Consider the following 24,372-nt stretch of genomic DNA (forward strand, 5'->3'; position numbering starts at 1 on the left):
CTAAGAGTCGGTACAAAAACAAGTCATGTGCTGAAGATTTCACCTAAACAGCTGATAAAAAAAACTAAACATGACAATAGTTCAAAACAACGCCAGTTCAATCATTTAAGTAAAAAGCTGCATCTTTGTAATAAAAATAAAAATCCAACAATAAAGGCATTTTATCATTAGGCCAATATACTGTAATCAATAATAACATTTCCTGCAGTGCAGTCCGCTCCCTGTTGTTGTCTTACATCAAAACCCAAGGACATATTTTGGACTTTTTCCACCGGCTAACAGTGCTTCATCTGTGCATATTTCTCTTCGGATTCAGGCGAGACGACTTTTTGTCGTAGGCGGAAAGAGTGAATATACAGGACTTTCTCCAACTTCAGGGAGCAATCCAATGAAGCCACATCTGCTCCTGAGCGCTACAGCAAAAAATGGCTGCCCAATGGGTTTGTGCTCACTGTGGGGTTTTTAACTTTAAGTCTGCACTTGAACTGGTGAAATGCAGAGCACAAAGTACCATACTTCCCCACGTCACATCCTTCCTTTCCTTTTTCTTTTTCTTTTTCAAGACATTAATTGATGGACTGGAGTCGTGTGGATTACTTTTGGATTATTATGTTATTATTAACACTTTCAGAAATAATGGTACAAAAGCTTGGGGTGGTACCTTTTCAAAAGGTACACTTTTGTACCGATTAGGTCCAAATATGTACGCTTTAAGCACCAATGTGTACCTTTGAGGTACCAGAATAGACCCTCATAGACCTTTTTGAAAATGTACAGCTTTTGTACCTTTATTTCTGAGCGTGAACTCTCAATCTGACGGCACCCATTCACTGCAGAGGATCCACTGGTGAGCATTTGATGTAATGTTACATTTCTCCAAATCTGTTTTGTTGAAAAAACAAATTCATCTACAACTTGGATGGCCTGGTTGTGATTTTTTTTAATGAAACATATTACAGCAGGCTATAAGGTATGTGCCCACGGTGTGACTAATTCATCATAATTCATCATCTCATTTTTTTTTTTTTTTGTATGGACAGTTAAATGACTACGAATTTAGAAGACTGCAATTTTTTTGTATTCTGTGGAAAAGGTGTGACATTATAATCTGAGATGTCATCTACGCTTCCTGTTGTACGATTATAATGGCTTCAAAATGTTGCTGTATATATTTAAATTACTCTTTACTTTTCACTTTTGAACTCAAAGACGTCATTGTCTAGCTCAGTCAGCTTCCACAAATAGGTAATTTGAGGAAATTATCTGAGTTTTGTAGATTGCTCAGCAAGTCAGGTGGCCTGGCGGGATAAAACCCCCCCCCCCCAAAAAACGGGCGATGCGCAGAAGGAGCAGTGCGTGACATCAAAGTACCGCGAGAGCGACGAAAGAGCAGGCAGGTCCTCATGCGCTTTCGAATCGCTCTCGCGATACTTTGATGTCACGAACTGCTCCTTCTGCGCAGCGCTGCTCAAAGTCGAAAGGCAAACAATGACGTCACGTAAAAGGAAGTTGTTTGTTGTATTGTTTTACAGAAGTGCACCTGTTGCGTCCGCATACGCGAGCTATATAGATAAAGGCTCGTTTGCACAGGCGTGGCCGTAGAGTTCGTTAACGGTTTTCGATCCGACCGTCGGTCATAACCGAAAAGAGCCAAGACAGGTAAAAGAGGAAGTGAAAAATGGCTCAGGTGCGTTTTACTGCTTCCCTCCTGGGGTTTTTCTGTTGTCTGTCGGTTCTGAACGCGTGTAAGTGGGACCCGGACGCGGATCTCCAGCTGGATACCAGCTCGTTTGATAATGGCGCGGCTTACCTGGCTCACCTGCCCGAGATCACGGACGCGGAGCGGTGTCGGAGCGCGTGCTGCGAGAGAGACGACTGCCAGCTCGCTTTGATCGGGACTCCGGCGGACGACGGCAGCCCAGAGTGCTTCTTGGTTAGCTGCGTAAAAGATGGCAAAGACGTGTGCGTTTTGACCGAGAGCGTACAGTTTAAGGCGTATCGCAGGATCCTGGATAACGCCGATGAAGCGACCCAAAACGAGGCGGAAGTTCGCGCTGTGAACGGCACAGGTACTGTCAAAAATAGTTTAAACCAAACACCAAAATGTACAGCAAACCGGGAAAATTCACGTATGGTTATTATCCTACGTAATAGCCATATTAGCCTATGTAATAAAAATTAGTTGGGGGAAAAAATAAACGTAATGAATACTCGTGAGTCAACATATTTACCACATTTTTATGATACTTATACACTTGACCTTGTAATAAAATTGCTAAATATGCCATAAATAATGATTAAAAACACAGTTTTATAGCTTACTTCTGACATTACAATACATTTATGTTAGTTGCATCACACAAGCTTCAACTTTTTTTCAAGTATTAAAAATATAAAAAAATAGCCTTTAAAAAGGCATCGCAGTAAAAAAATATAAGCCAAACTACAAATGCTGATTTAATTTTTTTTAAAGTTGACTTTTTTTTTCATGATGGCTCATCAAACTGTAAATTAAAGTCATTTGTAACAACATGTCCGATTCACCAAATAAATCAATAAATACCAAAAAAAAAAATAGTATAATATACAAATAATAATAATTGTTGTTATATCGTTAGTTCATGTTGTGACTTGTTTGACCATATGTTACATGTATGTAAATAAAACAGAACTTTAGCATTTCCTGAAATATACGAGAGGTCGATAATCAATATTATAATGTTTGTTCATTGAGAATCTGTTATCTGTTAATTATCTGTAATCTTAAATAGGTTGAAATAAACTTAACGCAACAAAAAATGCTGTACAGAAACCCACTCCTTTTTTCAGGTAGTGGTGCTGCATTGTTGTCCGCTGACTTGAGCAGCCTGTACTTCAGGTTTAACAACCCCGTACTGTAAACAAAAGACGTACACCTGAATGACATTGTTATTTGTCTACCACAGTCACACGTTAAAATAAGATATCTGAGGTCTGCAGTATTATCAGGACCAAATAAATCGGCAATTCGACCGCCAGTTCAAATCAGAGAAATACATTCAAGACACATGTGTACACTACATTAAGACTAATCCTTTTTCTTCTGTCTTATCAGATCACTGCCGTCTCCCAAGTATGGTGGGAAATTGCCGTGCTGCCTTCCCACGTTTTTATTATGACGTCACCGATCAGACCTGTAAGCAGTTTATTTATGGCGGCTGCGGAGGCAACGACAACAACTTTAACTCCCAGGAGGAATGTCAGGCTTCCTGTAGTGGGGTGAAAGGTAAATACGTAAAAATATTTATTGGGTGTTAACATTTCAGTTTTAAGCGAACCTTTATTATGTAGGCCAATAGGTTGTTTGCCCCTGAAGTCACTAGATTTATAATCCCAATTGCAGCTGTGGTAGATATACTTTGAGAGGTTGACCTGCTGACATGCTTTTATAGCAGTAGCTCAAAAATCTGGGGTTGGTAAAGTTTATTTAAAGATTGTGAGGTTTTCGACTCTCACCAAGGCTGCATTTATTAGATTAAAAATATTATAGAGTACAATACCTGTTTTCTATTTAAGTATATTTTAAAATTTTAATGCATTCCTTTAATAAAAAGGCAGAGTTTTGAATAGCCAGTACTCCAGTCTTCAGCGCCGCATGATCCTTCGGAAATCATTGTAATATGCTCGTCTGCAGCTTGAGATATTCTATTATTAATTTACCTGATTTGGATTTTCTGCTTTAGAGCTAAGCTTTTCCGTTAAGCCCTTTTCATTGTTTGGGCATCACAGCTGAGACGTGTGATATCAGTCCACTGAAGAGCAGTGACAGAAGCATTAGATGACAGACAAAAGGTGTGTAAGGTGTGGTTTGAAGTAGAGTCATTTAATTCAGTTAGTTTTAGCACACAGCTGATGATTGTGTCATAAGACTCACAAATGATTATGCTTCATTATACTTAGGATGCAGTATGCAAGAAATGTGGTCAAATAAATGCAAATCAGTAAACACATCCTGGGTTTGAGGCCAGCTGCCTTTTGCATCTTAGTTAATGTTTGCATTGGCTTTCGTTGGGCATGCAGAGGAAATGTAGATAAATTAAGTGTACCGAAAGAAAAAAACATTGTGTTTTATTGAGGTTTTGGGGTTTAAATGTACCAGGGTTTAAAACGCTGGTACGTGAGGCCCATTACAATCACTTTTTTAGGTTTTTAGAGCATGTCGGTCTATCATGCGACATGTCTGTGGCGATGAAAACAGAGGTTTGAAGAAAGAGGCCAAAATATGAGCTTTGGAAAACCACACAACTCTTATTACGGCCGTTCTCCAGTGAAAGTGGGAAGGGATCCAGTGCCCACGTTGTAGTTTGTGGTCGGCTGTGTGCTCGGTATGGTCAGTCTGATGGGTCACGCTCGCTATATTCGAATAGTGTCGAGTTGATTTCCACTTCGAGTTCATAGTAGAGCCAGCCAGGTAACTTGACATGCGGCCTGTAGTATTGCATTACTTTCAGCAAATTTACAAATCTAAGCGTATAGTTTTAATTTTATGGGCTGAAATGAAAACTGCTTCAGTCAAAGTCGATTAGGTCTCCTGTTCTACGGTTTGGACGATTTTAGTGAGTTTCAGTGGGTTTATGTTGAATGTCTTAACAAATTGGTTTCATCTTACTCTGGGTTGTTGAATAACCGGTTTGGTGACCTCTGTACAGATGGATTACCTGTCCTCGACAAAGGCATGACAAACACATTAGCTGTCACTGTTTTTCTTTTACCCCTTTCCGCTTAAGCATTGCATTTGAACGCATGAAATATTTAGGCTGAGAAGGAAAGAGGAAAGAAATTTTCTTGAAGGGGTCGATGGGCTTTGTGCCTGCTGTTTCCGAATGACCCTTTGTGATCCGTGGAATTACCCGTTTTATGAGAAGAGATGTTTACATGGTAAAAGATCTGCTTCCAGTTGAGATGCTTAGGCAAAATCCTATCGCTGTCATCAGGAAATCATACAATGGATTGTATTTACAACAATCTGGATTGTTCTGTGTTATGCAACGTTATTTTGTTTGTGTGTGTTCATGTGTGTGTTCATGTGTGTGTTCGCGTGAGGGTGTGTTACAAATTGTGCAACCGTGTGCATGGTACTTGCGCTACTACTTCTTTTTATAGAAGAATTTTATTCCTTATGTTCATTTTCCACAGAAAATACGGAAGTTTAGATTAGTTTGGTATATACTTACTGAATTACTGACCCCTCATTTTGAATGGTAGTGTAATACGAGTATATTTAAAAAAAAATATATATATATATATATATATATATATATATATATATATATATACGTTTATGCTTTTATTGCATTTGACTGATCAAAAATGACAGTGACTCCCAAGCTTTCTATTTTTAAAAAAATGATGGAATAATGTATTGTATTGAGGGAAGCCATTTCAGACACACAAAAACATTTTTTTTAACATTGATAACACAAAATGTTTATTTGGCACCAAATTAAAATGATTTTTAAAGGACCATGTGATACTGAAGCAATGAATGCTGCAAATGTAATATAATGTATTCAATAAAATATATTGTAGTATTTCACAGTATTACTGTTTGTACTCTATTTTTACTAAAGAAATGTAGAACTGTTTTTAAAACATTTAAAAACGAGCACAAGGTGTACCAACTTTTAAGCGGTAGTGTATGTCTCTATATAGTAATATACACACAGTACAGTAATTTAAAGTGTCTCTCTGCTCTCTTCAGCTGCTGCGCTCGAGGACTCCCATTCCGTCGCTCAACGCAGCAGAATGTCTGTACCTGAAAACAACATTGGTAATTAAATCTGTCTGGTATTAAGATATTTTAATGAGACAGGTTATGACACAGCCGAGGAGTGATGACTGAATATTTTGTGAACAGTAAACTTGTATCAAAGCTCCCAACAATCATGCTCAACTAAAAAATCTGTAATAAAACACCATTATTGATCCTTTTGTAATGAAATTAAAACTATCTGAGGCGTCCAGGACCCAGGCACTGCTCAAGTCTGATAACTGGTGGTAATAATAAGAAATGGTTTTTGAGGAAATAGGCGTACTAGAATGATTTCTGAAGAACCGTGCGGCACTCAATAATAAAGTCAATGGCTGTTAAAAAACCTTCCAGGACACATTTACGTAGTCATTTTGAATAGTAAGCGTTTACACTTGAGATTCGTATTGACTTCAAAATGGACGATAAACACAAACTGATGCAAATTCTGTTTCTGTGTCCTCAGATGTGGAACCTCTTCTTAAAATGACATCAGATGAATTTCAAGGTAATTTAGCTTTATTTTTTGCTGTTTAAATGAAATCGTTTTTAGTGGTTTTACATGGTCCACAACTTGAAGCAGAGTACAGCTGTACACTATTGGTTCTAATGTCGTTTTCCCATCGTCTCAGCGAAGTGTCAGGCTCCCGTAAAGACCGGACGCTGCAGAGCCTCCATTAAACGCTTTTACTACAACAATGGCGTTTGTCAACCGTTCACCTTTGGAGGCTGTGGTGGAAACCAGAACAATTATGAAACTGAAGAATCCTGCATGACGACCTGCACAGGTACTATTGTGTGCGACTGTTACGTGTGACCGAACGCTATACATCGCTACGAAACTATAACGCTGTGTATCTGCTTTACAGTGAAGGTCATTCCTAGTTCTCCTAAGAGCTTTGAAGGTAAAACGCTAATTATCTGTGTCAGATTCTTTATCAGCTGTTTTGAATTTTCCTTATTTCAAACATAATAGTGAGTGTTTATACAAAATAACCAGGCTTTCTTCATTCTGTAACTTAATACAGAAACCTGTGCTGCGCCATCCGACAGCGGCCCGTGCCGTGCAGCCTTCCAGATGTTTTACTTTGAGCCCAGCACTCAGTCTTGTAAGCGCTTCATCTTTGGAGGCTGCCAGGGAAACCTCAACCGCTACAGCACTGAGGAAGAGTGCATGGCTGCTTGCTCCGGGAAAGACGGTAAGAGGACCACAGTAACTCTCCTACCGGTTTTGCAGTGAAGTGTGTATCTTTGTTTTGCTGGTAGCTTACATTGTTGTATTTCTTTTTCTACAGGCCGATTTGATGGACATGAAAGCCACACACGTAGCCGCTGGACTCCAGGTAAGGCATTGTTAAAAACATTGAATTGCTGTTGTTGTTGTTGTTTCTTAACTCATTTGCGACATGAAAGTACCCAAGGAAGCTGACATGGTGTTAAAACACCAAACACACATCTAACCAATGTAAACATCTAAATATTAGTGCTGTCAAACGATTAATCGCATCTAAAATAAGTCTTTGTTTACATAATATATGTAGTGTACTGTGTATATTTCTAATTTATATATAAATACACACAGCATGTTTTGATTTTATTTATTATTGTTTATATATTCATTTATATGCATTTGTTTGATCAAAAATACAGAAATCAGCTGCTCACGTAACATTTCATATTATTATCAGTTATCAGTGTTGAAAATACTATATATATATATATATATATATATATATATATACACACACACACACACATTAGGTCATATAGGTTGTGTGTGTGTGTGTGTGTGAAATGATATAATATGAAATGTTTCGTGAGCAGCTGATTTCTGTATTTTTGATCAAACAAATGCAGCCTTTGTGAGCCTTCTTTATAAATACTAAATTCAACATGTCGTGTGTCTCTCACTTTCAGCCTTCTTCCTAGTGGCCACCCTGGCCATCATGTCTGCCCTGCTTCTGGTAGGTTTGATCCTGATCGCAGTGCGCAGAAACGCCCACAGGAGTCTCTTCATATTGGATGATAAGGAGGAGTTACTGCCTGCAGAGGAGCAGGTGTCTTATGAGAAACTGCCCAAAGACGACTCAGTCTAAAACCAGAGGCCTTTTAGTGTCTGGTCTGACGATCCATCTCACGACACTCCAACATTCAGCTGAATTGCTAAGTAACATTGAAGTTCCATGTTAAAAATGGTTTGTCTCATTATTGTTTAAATTAGATATTCTACACCAGTTTTTAATCGTAAAATTGGGACGTGTTGCACTAAGATTTGGTGAGTTGGTTGAAATACTTCTGTCATCTGTCACTTTTTATGGTTATAATCCAGCATAGTAGAAGTAAATCAGCTTTCAGGGATGTATTTATTGTCACAAGCATAAAATAAATAAGGAAGTGGTGTCCCTTTTTTTTACTGATATGTATGTATACATTCATAAATAAGAATAATTGATTGATTGAGCTGATTTTTAAAGACTTTTAACGCTCATTTTTAGTGAGAGTGATACTGCGCTTAAGTCATTGCTAGGGTTCTTTGATTGTAAGCATATAAAAATGCAGTAGATAAGAGAAAATACAACATACCTTAACAGAAAATGTTTTATATATGTATGAAAATATATTATCCTGTAGTAGCAACTGCAGACTTTTTGACGTACCAATGAATGACCTGTAACTGTGACCTATAATTGTTTAATGCATATAAGGCTGTATTTTAAAAAAACACTCTTATTTTAAAGTCTTCAATAATAAAGGACATTTATTCAGTTTGGTGTCTCTTTTCCAAGCACAGATTTGTTGATATGTTAGTGTGTAAAGAATCAATAGGGCAGAGTCACACAAGAAAGCTGTCAATATATTTATTTAAATTCAGCGTTGCCTGGTGGTTTCAAACACCATTGTCAGAAATTAGGATGATTCTGGGTCACACCCTTCAAGCTAAAATTACACGCGTAGCTCTTGGGTAAATAAGTGAACACAATTAAACCATTAGAGCAAGAGTTAACCATATAATGAATGTAGATTATACTCAGAAAGTCATGACCGAGGGACAGTTCATGAATGTCAGGAGCAGGTTATTAGTGTGTAACGTTTTACATGTTTTTTGCATGTTACCTTTATGTAAATAATCAAGTTGCCCTTATGATAAAATTCTCCAAGATAAATCTGCTTTCAGTGAGATGTGACTTTTTTTTTTTTCTGGGCGAATATTAAATTTAAGCCTTTTAAAATATGTTCCTAATCAGAAATTGACTTTAATTAAGGTTATTTTTTGAATGTCTATTTGTGATTAGGTTTATACACATCATAAAAATAAAAATAGTAAAAACAGTTGTCATTCATTTTCACGTCTGGATAACCGCTAGAGGGCGATGGTGGATTTAATGTTGGCACGTGTTTTTAGGAATACAAGGAAATGCAAAGTCAGTTCTTTATTATTTTGGTCTTGTTTTAATTAATGTCACATGTACCACGCTTCACTCATGAAAGTGTGTTTTAGATTTTCAAGTCAGTCTTTTAAACTGAATGAAAACTGTGAATAAAAAGGCACAGACGTGAGCACTTGTGAAAAAAGGAATAAACCCCCTCAGTATCTAGTAGAACAAAATATGTTTTAAAAATCAACATTTAACTAAGAATGTGTTTAAGTAACTTTTTTTTAAAGCAGTTGTTGCTCTATGAAGTGTGGTCACAGTGAACCCCATTTATAATTTGTTAAAAGCAAGTCTCGCACACTGAGCAGCATTTGGAAAGTAGTTTCTGTCTTTGTCTCAGTAAGTGTAGAGCTCTGAAATTAGGTCATAAAGACCGAGCGATTAGCTCATTTCCCAGTCATGTAAAATCACCCCCTCCACTCACGCAGAACAGGCAAAAGAGGAAGGCAGGAGAGCGTTACAAAAAGTTTGGCTAACATGACCAGGTTAGCACAAAGTCTCTGTGTCAAGCATTGTACGTTTACCAGGAGCGAACTGGCTAGGCTAGGATCCATGCGATTCACGCTGAAAGAAATAAAAGATCTTCATGGAGGTGTTTTAGAAAACCTGAGAAAGTGGAAGGAATGAGGGGGTCGTGGCTCACTCTTGGATCATAAGAGTGCAGTGTGGGAAACGCAGCGTGTTTACAGAGCCCCATCCGTCTACTGCGGGGCTCCAGGATGTTGTAAGGGTCCTTTGTGTTTGAGTGTGTATCTGAGCCTTGGCCTGTGTAACCCCTGCATGTTGTCAGTGCCCGTGGTCATCTGGTTTCCATCCTGCGTAAGTGTAATTGTGCTTATTTAGTGTGACACCCCTCCTTTCTCCTCCACTCCCTCTTCACCCATCACACCAGCTGCCCGACTAACTGCAGAGATGCTCGGCATTCCATGAATGTGAGAGCTCCAAGCTTGCAAATGCACCCAAACACACAATCATCTGGAGTCAAGTTATTAAGATTGCAGAACCGCAGTAACTTTTGTAAGCAAGTTACCGTTAAAAGGCGTAGGGACGTTTTTGTGTAACCAACAGAAAATATGTAATCTACTTCACTTTCTCTAGGCAGCGTTATTCTTCATGCTGTCTTGTATTTCTCTTCTGCTGTTCACAAGTCTCCAAGTGACACAAATTCACAGGTCAAAGTTCACAAAACTTCGGAATGCAGCCAAATTCGAATGCCCTTGTGTTTCCGTTCTCCCACATTTGCATGTTAGTAATTTTTTTAAATTGAATGAACTGATGAAACTTTGACCTCTTTATTGCCTTATGTGGTTTTTAGATGAAACCTGCTGGGTTTTTTTTGCCCTGGGCCCTCATCTGGCATTCCCTCCACTTTCACGGCACCCTCAAAGAGTACATACAGTGGATCCAGCTCCTCTACACGAGCATCACCTAATGCCTCGTATAGGACCTTCTGAAATGGTCCAGAGCACCGTCGGTGTGCACCAGGGTTCTGTCCTTTCTCCTCTTTCTCCTGTGATCAGGTAAGCTGGGATACAATAATTTAACACTAAATAACAGTTATGGTACTTATATATGTACTTCCTATTACTACCCAACACAAGTATACTGTACTGTGTACTAACACACAAACATACTGTATATATATATATATATATATATATATATATATATATATATATATATATATATATATATCAAAAATATGTTTACACATTTATGTATTCATATTATACTTTATATTATATATTAAATATATAAAAATAACATGTTAATAAAGTTATATGTGTAAAAGCAGTTATATTGTTTTCTCACCTGTGGTCAATTAGTTGTTTCTACATGTTGTCTACCCTAGTAAAACTCTCAAGCCCTTTCACCCCTGCATCAGTTCCTCCGCTGCAGCCCTCTGCACCTCAGAGGCCTGTCACCACATATTTAGTGCCTGACAACAGACTACACTGAAAAACACCAGAAGACCAACACAAACCATATCTGATTCAAAACAGAGATAGAGAGTATGACACAGGAGAAAGACACTAAGAAGACACGTCACGGATCTGGAAAGACAGGGTTAAGATAAATGACACAGGAGAAGGAGAAAGAGCGCAGTGGGGTGAGAGGCAGCGTTAGAGAAAGCCACCGCTGGTGATGTCATGGCTTTGGCTCTCCAGAGCGTGGAGAGGGCCGGGCCTGAGCGCCGTGTCGGGGGGGGGCGGGGGCCGTGGATTGGGTCTCGGTGGAAAGGGGGACTGTAATTTGAGTGACCCCCATCTCAAATTGAAAGCAGTTGTGAATTCTCTCGAGGGTAAAGTTTAGCAATCCAGACTCAGCTCACGGTTCCCACGACACAGTCCGACCTCCCTCCTCACTCCGTCCCGATGTCCGTTTCTTTCTCTCGCTCCTTCCTCGAGTCGCCAGTCTCCGTGCCTATAAATGGGAAGTCTGGTGGCAGTTTCGAGGAACGGCCTGCACTGAAAAAGGCAATAAGGACACACAGCATCCATGCTTATTAAAAGAAATCTGGAGATTATAAAATGCCTCCGAAATGGAAAATAGTTGAGGCAGATAATTTAGGAGACGGTTGGGTGGCTAGACCGCACCCGTCTCGTTTTTCTTTCTACTTTCTTTATCATTCTATCATAATCTTTATCTTTCTTAGTAAGACAAAAGCCTTTTCTATTTCGGCATCTGGGTCCACAATATGACAATTATATATTTTTTTGCAGAGATTTAACCAAGTGTGCATTGCAGATGCATTTCGCGTGCGACCATTTAAATGTGTTTTTGATTCATGAATTTGTGTTGATATTTTTAAGGGACATCGTCCTGAAACCATAATGAATAAAAAAAAAGCCTAATTAAGGGAAGGAAATTAGTCAAGTGATGTGAACCTGTCATTCTGCCATATATGTAGATACAATGGAACGAAATGTCATGCCTCACAGGACCAAGGTGCTACACATGTATACATATATGAATAAATGTGGGCGTATACATCATGCATATTGATTGTGATATAAAGGTATCTAAACATATAACCTGCACAGAGCTATACAACACATAGTCTACATAAACATTAAAAACCTATATAAACTACACATAGCTAACCTGGGTCAACGGCATTTACATTGTGCTAACATAGTGCTGAGGGACATAATACAATCCAACAGACATTCAGAGCAAAAGTGGAAGACATTGGAAGATGAAAGACAAAACATAATCAGCAATATGAGTATTACCGAGATGGACTGTTTGTAAAGCTCACTCATCCATCTATGAGTAGCCCAAGTGTTTGGCATGGTAATAATGGTAAAGATTAATAATTAGATGGTAACTTACATATAGCCACTTTGTAACATCAAAATAAATGGCCTGAAAACATTTTTTCCCCCATGATTAATTAGCTTGGTCTAATGAAAGCAAATCTCAGTGTCTATGACCAATATTTACAGATCAAATAATAATATTGATTACAATGTCAATGCATAAATTGGGGCTGTATAGGCCTATCAAAGTCAGAAAATAAATCTAAATCAACAATATTGATTAACATCAATGAAATTAGTCTCTAAAAATATCAGATACAGCACAGTTGCACTGTGTATGTCTTGGACCTATCCAGCCTCGATCCAACCGCCCCTTTTCCACTTTGCTTCCTTAAAGGCAAAAACACCAAAAAAAAAAAAAAAAGTAAAATAGTTTTGAAATCAAAACTCACAAATCATAGGGTAAGTCAAATATAACATTTGACTTACACCACATTATATTTTGAGAGTCCTTAAATTTGTACTTTTTTTAAAATGTCAAAAAAGTTTTCAAAATCGTAAGTATTGTGTTTTAAGGAGTTTTAAACTATGCTAAGCCAGATTTTCTGTTAGGTGTGCAGATGTGATGGTTTTCACAATGTACATCTGATAGGAGAAATTAGAGGTCTAATGTCATCTGAGTTTCCCAATGCGTCCACCCGCTTATTATGAATGTTGTTGTTTCAGCAAAGTGCTGGCGAGCCTAAATCATCCAATCAATTACATTCTTAATTAACCGAGACAGTCAGGGCTAAAGCACATCTGACCCATGCGAGAGAAAAAGATTTATTTGGAAAAGACTGGCATATCATCTAATTGATGCCTGAAGATTCTCCTTTTGGAAAACGATGATGTTGTGGTAGGTAAAAATATGGCATTCAACCATAATTTCTGTAATCTTTTTGGCAGTACAACTGATTGCTGAATGTAAGCCCTGCCCAAGTAAACACAACGGCGCACAGAACCGATGGGAGCCTCTGCATTGTCTCAGATGACACATTGCCAGCATAAAACTAACTGTTGGCTAAACGCTTCCAGACCGCAGCTGTAAGGGTTTTTTTTCCGGTTGTATCTATTGTTACGATCTCAGTCCAGAATACCAGCTAGGTAAAATGTGTGCGGTAGTCTTTATGATGGCCAAGTATGTGTGTGGCAGACTTTATAAGCAATGAATCGCATTTATGGTTCAATAAGAATTACAAGCTTGTGCCATGCAAAAATGAGTGATCTTACGCAGAGGGGAAAGGCTTCGGTTTGATGTCAGACATGAAGAAAGTTGTTTAAGGTCATCAGTTTGAGTCTGAAACCTCACTTTCTCCCTCCTTTTCCTCTCTACATAAGCACCATTGTGTTTTTGCATGATAAAATCAGGCGGAAGGAATGTTTGGGGCTGATTCAAAAATGTAAATAGCATTTTAATTTACAAAGATGTGTTATAAGTTGACTTGGAGAAACAAGCTTTGTGTGTCTAGAACATTGGTTTGTTGCGTAAGAACATGTGTAAGACTGATAAGCTGTAAAAACCTCTTTACGGGTGAAATATCTCGACAGCTTCGTACGCTGTAGCTATGCAGGGAGTAGATGAATGCTTTGTTATTTAACGGCACTAATTGCGAGTCGTGGTGCTATTCGTTTTCCCGCAGTCCTGTGCGCGCTCACCTTTGTGCTGGGTGGGTTGTTCAGCTTTATTAGTCAGCCTGTGTCCACAGCTATTTGGATCCAAGCCCCCGGAGACACCGTCTGGGTCTGCAACATCACAAAAGGAGCATGATGAAGTGTTTTGGTGGGAATCAGTGACACACAGAAGGTCAAAGTCTCTTGGATGCATTTATCATCTGAACGTTTTCACTCTGCCGTTGAGGAAAAAAAAAAATTTGCACAGCTGCTGATAGTCTCAACTGGAATGTCTTTGGAGTTAAACCTGATCAGCAATCACTTCCATGTTTGGTGATTGAGGCTCTTTAGGGAAAGAGGTCACGACTGGTACGACCGGCCTTCGTTGCTCTTCAGAGAGAACACATCTATTCAGTGTAGGTCAGTGTTTAGGACAGTGTTATATACTATTTATAGCATTTATTAATATTCTGAATTACAATATATAAAAAAAGGTTTTAGAAATTTGAATAAAGCAAAGACAGAGTATGTTATTGATATTGGTTAATGATCACATGACATGCAGGTTAAATAAATAAACTGATTTATTTTTTAGCAAGTGTTTAAGTGTTGTTTTACAATTGTTTATTTTAATTCGCCATTTTTTTCTGATTTCTGAATTATTTTAATTAAACTCACAAACCCCAGTTTTATTTGTATTTTTATTTAATGGTTTTATAGTACATGGGTAGCACAGACTTCAATGGAAAGTGCCATTTGACATGTTTCAGAGATGGTCGTGGATAACATGCTCATGAGCTGAAAGAAACGTGAAAACCTTCACTTTCCACTCTGCTCTAATTCTAATTTTAAGTGAGAGAAAGTGAGAGTACATTTCTGTCGCTTTGCACATTCTGAAGCGTTTTCACTTTCACGATATCCAAATGATGATGCTCTCTGTAAGAAACACTTTCCGTTAGTATTCCAGTATGATCTAAGAAAGAAGACTGTTGCCTGCCAAACAATCAAAACATAACTCTCCTACAGTCAGATATTCTCCCACGGAGTCTTCCTGTACTGTTTAATTAACTGTTAGAGGATATGACATCATTCACGAAGAATTCTTCTCTGAGAATACTTTGGACGTAGAGTCATCTAATGTACAAAGGATCGAGCTTTTTCGTGGGCAGCATATCAGACACCAAAAATAGCTACTTGAGTCAAGTCTGGTAGGCTGTAGAGATGTCTGCTGGTGGATGAACTTCTTGAGGGTGGAGATCTGGACTGAACAACACAGAAGATAATTGGCACAGGTCTCGTAGAGCTCTGGGTGGCCACCGACTGTAGGCTTCCTCACAGCTGCCCTTACAAAAGAAGGCTTTCGGGATTATGGGTGGACAAATAGGAGATGTAAAATATTAGAGCCCACCAAAGATGCCTGTTGTGTTCTTTTGAACATTGGGCTCTTTTAAAGGAACACTCCACTTTTTTTCGAAATAGGCTCATTCTCTAACTCTCTAACAGAGTTACTAAGTTGAGTTTTACCGTTTTTTAGAATCCATTCAGCTGATCTCGGAGTCTGGTGATGGCACTTCTAGCAAAGCTTAGCATAGATCATCGAATCCAAGTACTATTGCATTAAAAAATGATCAAAATTTCAATATTTCTTGTACTATACTCTCATTCCGGTGTAATAATCAAGGTATTTTACTGAATAGATTCCAAAACGGTAAAACTCAAATGAATTCTGGGGGAGTTGGAGAATGAGCCTATTTCCAAAAAAAGTGGAGTGCTCCTTTAAAGCAACAGCCAATGCAATAGTCATTGCAAATCAACTTTTAACAGCATTTCTGGTATAACGTAGAATTAATTTCCACTTCTCTATACAAATTTGTTTTGTTTTAGCAAACATTTGGGTTACAGTAAGACATTTACAATGGAATTAAATTATGTTTTTGGTGCTTTTGCCATTAATTTGAAAGTACAGAGAGGATAGGAAGCAAAATTAGACGTTTATCTTCCATGTGACATCAATGGTTGAACCTTAATTTTATAAAGCCACAAGAATAATTTTTGTGTGCAAAGAAAACAAAAATAATGACTTTATTCAACAATTTCTACTCTTCCATGTCAATCTTTGATCCACACGCACAAGGCCACAACACATTTCAGTTTTCATCAAAAAAATGTTAATCTGTGCTCCAAAGATGAACGAAGGTCTTGCGGGTTTGGAACAACACGAGATGTGAGCAATTAATGACCCAATTTTCATTTTTGGGTGAACCATCCTTTTAATGTAAGTGCTTTTATAAAATTATAAGCTTCATTTTTCTAATGCTTCAAAAATCGGTCCCATTCACTTCTATGTAAAGCCAAGGTATTTTACTAGTAAACAATGTTTAGCCTCGATAGCATGCATTAAACCAGGCGCAGGCCACATATTGTCTGCCTACAGCATATTGCATATGAGAAAAATCTGGCAGTAGGCGTGTAATATGGTGATAGAATAAATTTACATTACGCACGCTGCATGCATACCTCCAGGCATATTAGTTAATAAAAATGTGTTTTGCCCTTAAATGCGTAAACATTTACAAGGAAGGAAAACGAAGGGACTCAATGTCACTGCCACCAGCTGCGGGAACAGATCGCAAGCCATGCAGCACCTCCCTGTTCCCGTTTGCCTCAGTAACAGGTGTTCAGCCGTCGTCTGCATTTCACTGAGACTTGTGGTATATAGTGATCAAAACCAGAGCCGCAGACAGAACACTGCTCTCAGGCTGAGCCGTCACGTCCAGTTCAGAGATGGACAGAGACAGGATGTAGGCCCTCTGTTTACTTTCACAAAAGGCTCCAGCCATTTCCTGTGGGTCATTTTCTTACCGAAAGCAGTAGTCTTGGGTTCAATGGTTTGCAGTTCAGCTGACCGTCACTTTATTTCTGTTGACCTGTCCCCTCAGGAACAATAAAATTATGTGTCTTCGCTTGGCGGGCGCCACGAAGCAAATTATATCTTGTTTCGAAGGTGATTATTATACAAGTGATTTGAATGAGGAGTGCTGTTTTATGCTTCACAATGGGTTTTTGTGGAGATATACGCACAACCGTACATGGACAAAAATAAGTCTTTGGTTTGTATTTCCCTTAGACAATCAAATCAGAAACAGTTTGGTCAAATTCTTTATTTCTTCAATTTCATTTTCTTCATTTCGTCATTTTTTTAGTCATCAAGTGTGTCTGATTTTGAACTTAAACTGTCACATTTAATAAAAGTTGACAGATTACAGTAGTCTTAAAGCTATAATCCCAGTTAAGACTACTAATCTTTCATTTACTTAGGTTGTTTTTTTTTGTGGAAACAATATGATAAGTTAAGAGTCGAGTCATCTCAAAATGCAATAATTGTCTCATGAAGAAAAAAGGAAAAATATAAACTTCGGCTTAAAAAAATTATATTTAAGAAGTAGCAGCAATACTCATACAAAAGACTGTTTCTACCTCAAAAAAATTAATTGTATTTATTTCTCAACTGAACTTATTTATTTCTCAATGCAACTTAATATATCATAATTGTAATTACATTATTATTATTTTATAATTACAATTATTTCGCACACTTGCAACTTTGTCCCACGACTATGACTTTATATCTCTCAGTTGTGACTTTATATCTCATATATGTCGCATTATATTGTATGACTGCAACTATTTTTCACAATTGCAACTGTATTTTTCAGAAATGTGACTTTATTTCTTTATGAATTGTGAAATATGAAGTCACAATTGTAAGAAATTACTGCAATTCTGAAATATAATGTCACAAATGTGAGATAGAAAGTTGCAATTGAGAGATGTAAAGTCACATTTGCGAGAGAAATAAATATTTGTAATTACGAAATGTAAGGTAACAGTAGTGAGCTACAACTGTAAGACACAATACAAAGTATTAAAGAATAATTTGTATTCTTTAATACTTTGTATTGTGTCTTACAGTTGTTATTTCAGTTATTTCAGAATTGCAATCATTTCTCACAATTGTGACTTCATATTTCACAATTGCTGTGACATTATATTGCATAATTGCAACTATTTCTTACAATTGCAATTCTTCAGAATTGTGACTTTATATCCCACAGCCGTTCCTTTATATTTCACAATTATCAGTTATGGCTCAGTTACAGTTTTATATCTCAAAACTGTAACCATATCTCAGTTATAGCTTAATTTTTGAACTTTATATCTTATGATTGTCCCTTTATATCACATAAGCGTTACTTTACATTTCAATATGTCTTTATTTAATGTACTACCTATATCTTAACTCCGACTTTTAACTTCATATGCCACATTTGCAACTTTCTCTCGTAATTGCGACTTTTCATTTAACAAAAATCGACTGTGACAATTAGCTTTTTTATTTATTTATTTTTTACTACACTGAGACAGACAGGCTTCCACACGATAAGAAAAGACGACTTCAAATACGCCCAGCATACCTTCCATAACGCCACGGATTAACAGGTTCTGTTACAGCCTTGTTGTTGCTCTGCCGTTCTACAAATGACAAACAGGACCGAAACAAATTACATACATTTTCTAATGCTTCAAACCTCCTGTTTCAACTAGAGAGGCCTATAATTGGCCTTCGCCGACAGCTCTGGAAGCATGTGCACTCCCACTGTGTATATATGAATCACGGATCATTTGTGCGAGCCTGAGGCTTCTTTGTGGCGACCCCACCAGGCTCCAATTGACTCATGCTTAAAGGTGACTGTGATCCCTGCCAACTTTGCCATCACTGACTACCTGGTGACTTTCAGATTGCTTCCCACGAATGCACGTGAGAGGCAGTGATTAGTCAAAATTCGGTCATTAAACGCTCATGCTGAGGTGTGGCGTGGTGGTAACCTGCTGAAGGCAGGCGCTAACTGACTGTTGCCAGTCATTGTGGTTTAGCGTCTCAGACTAATCAACAGCTCCAGGTCAGAGCCAGTGACCAGGCTGCTGAAATTAGAGAAATATGAGCCTATGTTTTCTAGTCACGCTCCCCCACTTTAGCTCGTCTCCATGCCAGTGGCAATGCGGGTAGAGAACCTGGGCCCAATATCTGTTTTTTATATCTAGGTCATTGGGATGTGTGTGGCTTTGGATGGGAGCACAGCCTAATCTATGGGCTTTTTCTAGTAAAATGCTTTCAGCTGTGTTGAGCTTTTTCGGCCGTTTACCCCTGGATCTTGCACACTAACACACTGGATCGTTAGATAGCGACTCCTTGAGCTTTCACCATCCAACATGATGTTTTTTCCGTCGATGGTGACTGTCTCTTAAATTTAGGTCTGCGTTGTTTTCAATCCAAGAATGCAGAGGAGACAGATGGGAACAGCTTCCTGGCATTTAATCTCTCCGTGTTGGAGGCCTGTGAAATATATCTAACAAACCCCAAGTAGAGCATCGCTGTTTAGTCCATTTTCAGAGAGGGGGAAGCTATTTTATAAAACTACTGTTTGGCATTCAGCCAGTGACTTCTGCTGAAATGCTCAATTCCTTTAGTGTGCCTGCTGTTTATTTGTCAAAGGTATTTCATGCTTTCTCTCAAAAACACCTTCGGTTTTTAGTTTCCTGTTTTAGAATAGAGTTCATTGGTGGCCTCAGGGGACCTTTGTCATGGGACCTGGTTGAAACCATTATCCTTTAAGACAGTGCATAGGAGATACTGAGGCTATTAGTAATATATATATATATATATATATATATATATATATATATATATATATATATATATATATATATATATATATATATATATATATATATATATATATATATATATATATATATATATAATGTTTTAGGGTTCTCTTTTGTCATGAATCAATGTTCAAACCCAACCTCAAATTCTAAAAAGTTCAAAGTTCAGTCTGGCATTATCATATGGCATATGGTTTTATTGTGTTCCTAATTACAATAATGTGATATTATGTTGTTTAAAAATGATAAATCACAAGAATGTCATAATTTAAGGCAGTTGTAAACATGCTTTTGGAAACCAATATAGACAAACACTGCTAAAGAAAACAATAGTTTATGCAACTGGACTTTTGGATTCAAGTTACAGCTGTGACAATGTACTTTTCATCGCTTTTATATTACTTGAATATAGATGAAATACACAGTGTCCTAGGAAAGTTGTGAATCTTCCTCAGCAATGGTGTCCTATGACTGGGAGTAATTCCACTACATCTCAACAATGACATTCTTCTGTTATTGCTCAGCCTGTTTACACCGAGACAATTAAACTACAACTGAAGACAAGAATTCCTAACATTGTGTTGAAAAAGCCTCCTTTAAACAATGCTCATGGCATTTTTCCTTATCTGTGTAAAATAAGCCCATTCCCCACGAGGAAGGTCGTGCACCTTGAAGCTCTTCAGATCCAACCGTTTGTTTGTCTAGAAGTAAAATGTAATCTTGGAATGTCTTGGTTCTCCATCAACGTCTTTTAGTCTTTACTCTTGTAAATATTTTGTGCGTAGTTTACCTTTCTTACAAAAGTAATGAGGTATTTTATGTTTATGTAGTTATATTATAAATTTAACTGAATGCAATTTCATTAATGAGATGTAAGGACCTTTTCATTAACCAATCGTTCCTTTTATTACAGCTGATGACATTGTCGTGCAGTAACTAACTCTCCAAATAGTGAAGCCTTTTTTAGTCTCAGTCTAGTTTCTTCCAAAATATTTGCTTTATTAAAGAGTGAGGTGATTTCAGAGACGCATGACAAACCGTTATGGTGATGATTTAAGACATTACTTGCGCTGACATGCCCGAGTGTTTCTCATAAATGTAACATAGCTTGATTATTCAAGCCGAATGCATGGAGTGCTGGAGTCATTTTAGTTTCAAGGAAGTTATTTTGATGACATCTTGCTATACAGGCTTTGTCATTTTATGAGAAACCACACCAATATACTGTATAAGGAAAGGAAAATTTTAACTGAAAATTTGAGCAGTGCTCTCAGGACAAGTTTTAACTTGTTTTAAAGGTTGTAAATTCATTCAAAACAATTGTTTGACACTGTATATGTATATATACTGTTGTTTATATATATATATATATATATATATATATATATATATATATATATATATATATATATATATATATATATATATATATATATATATATATATATATATATATATATATATATATAAAAAAAAAATATATGCTGTATTTGTGTGTCTTTATGTATACTATACTATATGTATACTATTTTTATGTAAACAAAAACTTTTTAGTCGTTTTGAAAGCACTAATCATTTCATATTTATTTATTTAGCTTATAAACCCATCCTGAGAAATATAAAAAGTGTGACAAATAGCCCAGGTCTCCCCTGCAGTTTTGGGGTCTCTATAAATGCAATCGCAACAGGTTATTTGGCACAGGTTTTTTGAGGATGTCGGCGCTGTGCCTTAACACAACTTCATTACCTCTCCGGGTCAATTTAGCGCGTTTTAATAGCTCTACTGCTGTTCACAGAGACACCCTCTTAACAAAAACAGAGCTTAGCTGATCTCTGCACTCATCCGTCCTAACTGTACTCTTTCTGGGTGACTGATCATATTCCCCGAAGCAAAATGATGAATGAGGACAGCAGCAGTAAAGGAGTTAACGCTAACAGGAAGTTCAGGGAGTCCGTGTCCGCGGGGGGCACGTCAATACTCCTCTCTCGCTCGCGCTCACTTACTTTCAAGGCACATGTAGCCTCCAAACTCACTTCACTCTCTCAGATCTCCGCTAGCCTTCTCTCAACATTTTTGAATGCATACACGTCCTAAACTAGTATGAGTGCGGGTAACGGAGACAAAGAAACCAAAAGGAAGATGCCCCATTCCCGTTTTTGACGCTAGCGTTTCTTTCAGCGTTCGCGCGCGCGGACGCGCGACTGTTACTCATATATGGGACAGTAAATCCGGCGAGGATGACACCTCATAACCAGCGAAGATACTCTCAAGAAAGTTGGAAACTGAGCACTGGAGCATCCAGCGTCGCTTAGTACGTTGCAGCACGGGAAGGCAAGCCTCCAGACGCGCTGCTTAGTGAAGGCAAGCCGGGATACTAACTGATGCGCACGAGCTGGGAAAACTGCTGATCCTTTTCATCCAAGTGGGATATTAGGATTGGAAACGGAGTACATACATCGGATGCGTTACTTTTGATGTCTCCGATCGGCACAGCTGTAAAGGTATGGCGTTATACGAGGCTTGTGATACTTTTTGTGTGATTTTCTCACAACCAAAGATGAGGCAAATATGGTTTATTTACGAACCATCCTAAAGATAGATTGCACAGCCTTAACACGCCGCTGTATATTTGGCTAGTTTTAAATAGCGGCTAAAAACTGACAAGTAAATTGATTGATTAGTTAAGTAATTAAGCAAAGAGATTGATATCACACACAGTAATGGTGTATTCATATGTGTGCATGTCAAGACGTGTGTGGGTGTCTGTCACCATCATCATCATCATCATCATCATCATCATCATCATCATCATTATCATCATCGTACCTTGAACCTGTACATCCATTCTTGTTTAGTAGCTGCAACAAATCCTTCTTTTGTCTAGTAATACCTCTTTAGATTAGTTTACTCCCTCCAGATTTATGTCACACAGTTCCTAATTATGTTTTCATAAAGATACAGTATGCTTTTATTTCACTGAAAAAAAACAGCTTCAATCAACCTAAGACGGTTAGAGGCATTTTAGCACCGTTATCTGCTTTGAATCCAGCTAAAACACTTAAATCCGAGACTGAATCAAATAAAACCATCTTAAACCAGCAAAGACCAGCAAACTAGTTTAGGCTGGATTAAGGCGATTTTCCCAGTCTGTTTCTACTGTACACTTTGTTGCTGGTTTTGGTTGGTTTAAGCTTGTCCAGCCTGGCAGGTGCCCAAAACCCCTATAATTTGAGATGTTATGGACTCATTTCTTAAGATATGTGTATTACCTCAGTCTTAGCTCATAGGCAGCAGTGGAAAACCCTTCAACATGGGATTGCTTTCAGCATCAGATCTTTTGTCAGACATTTAAAGTCCAGGCTTTCTCAACCTCTCTTACAGCCCCCCTCTTGCTCAACAAACACTATTTTCTTTAGCAGCTGGAATGCTGACTATTTGGGGTGGACAAATAAAACTTCCCAACGAATCCCGTCTGGTCTCAATTTACTCACTCGTTAGTTCAGCCGGGAATACAAACTCATTGAAAAGATGTCAGTCGTTACAAGTGGGAATCTGTATGTGCAAATGCTGCCTGCATTAACCCCAAATACGTCAGTCTCTATTCAAAAAAAAGTTTAGCTTCAGTTTGAATCAATGAAATCACGAGATTGATTGGACAAAATGCATCCCAGCTATTCTGAATTTCATTATAGTGCTGTTGTTTTGTGAGTTCATGCTGATGTGCTTTATGACCTACACACACATCACACAGTTTGCCTGTCATTTTGTCTGTCAGTGGATCAGTAGGGTCATGTTTATTTTCCTTTCAAACACACAAGACACATGCATTCCTGACTGGCTTCAGGGTCTAAATTTTCTGTCAACACACATGGGTTTGAGCTCTGAAAACTCTCCACAAATGACACTTCATTGTTTTCCAGCTTATTATGCTATTTTGAAAATTGCAGCACATCTCAGGGCAAAACAATATCTTAAATATCGCCCATTTGGGTCTTTAGGGGGGAAAAGGGTATTGTTTGGTCATTTTCATCATATCAAAGAGAAGAATAGGCTTCAGGATTGGTCATGGAATCTGAACTGAGAGGCAGGAAGTCAGCCAAACCCTCCCTCTGGATGTTTGGACCTTTGAATGTGAAGGTTAACATGCAAAGCTCTGTTTGCTTTGAAAACCAACATCCCCTTTTCACCATCCACTTATTCACTTGGAAAACTGTCTTGCTAATGCCGGCCTGCTGCTTAGTTTACCATGAATTTAGGAGACAAACCCCCTCCTCCTAAGAGCTCAGAGGGAATACAACAAATCCCTGTTTCCTCCCAGTGCACCCCAGCTACAAGAATTTGGGCTGATGAGCTTCCCAGCTCCATGCTTTGTGTCCCTTATGGAGAGATGCGGTACAACCTGCATATGAGGTGTAAAGTGCAGCTCGAATTCTGTGTATTGTGTATTGTGTTTCATAGTGCCATTCTTCAACTTAATGCTTAAAGTTATTTATTGGCATTCATGGT

The 24,372-nt window shown here is 38.0% G+C and overlaps 2 protein-coding genes across 3 annotated transcripts in view; both read left to right on the forward strand.

The window, feature by feature from the left end:
* Nucleotides 1-1,510: 1,510 nt before the first annotated feature.
* On the forward strand, nt 1,511-8,553 carry spint2 (serine peptidase inhibitor, Kunitz type, 2). Of its 2 annotated transcripts, XM_043258914.1 has the most exons (9): nt 1,512-2,069; nt 3,095-3,265; nt 5,741-5,809; nt 6,255-6,296; nt 6,421-6,576; nt 6,658-6,693; nt 6,817-6,987; nt 7,084-7,131; nt 7,706-8,553. In XM_043258914.1, exons 1-9 carry the CDS (start codon nt 1,679-1,681, stop codon nt 7,882-7,884), a joined length of 1,263 nt encoding a protein of 420 aa, XP_043114849.1. In that variant the 5' UTR covers nt 1,512-1,678; the 3' UTR covers nt 7,885-8,553. The 2 variants fall into 2 exon arrangements, with proteins under 2 accessions (XP_043114850.1, XP_043114849.1); XM_043258915.1 differs by lacking the exon at nt 5,741-5,809 and having other exon boundaries at nt 1,511-2,069.
* Nucleotides 8,554-21,848: 13,295 nt separating this feature from the next.
* Nucleotides 21,849-24,372, forward strand: part of plekhg2 (pleckstrin homology domain containing, family G (with RhoGef domain) member 2) — a 36,138-nt gene continuing 33,614 nt past the window's right edge. Inside the window, exon 1 of the mRNA XM_043258779.1 lies at nt 21,849-22,367. The gene's annotated coding sequence lies outside the window, so the exon portion shown is untranslated. The remainder of the gene's footprint in view (nt 22,368-24,372) is intronic.

Source organism: Puntigrus tetrazona, chromosome 15 (assembly GCF_018831695.1).
Source record: "Puntigrus tetrazona isolate hp1 chromosome 15, ASM1883169v1, whole genome shotgun sequence".
Taxonomy (NCBI): domain Eukaryota; kingdom Metazoa; phylum Chordata; class Actinopteri; order Cypriniformes; family Cyprinidae; genus Puntigrus; species Puntigrus tetrazona.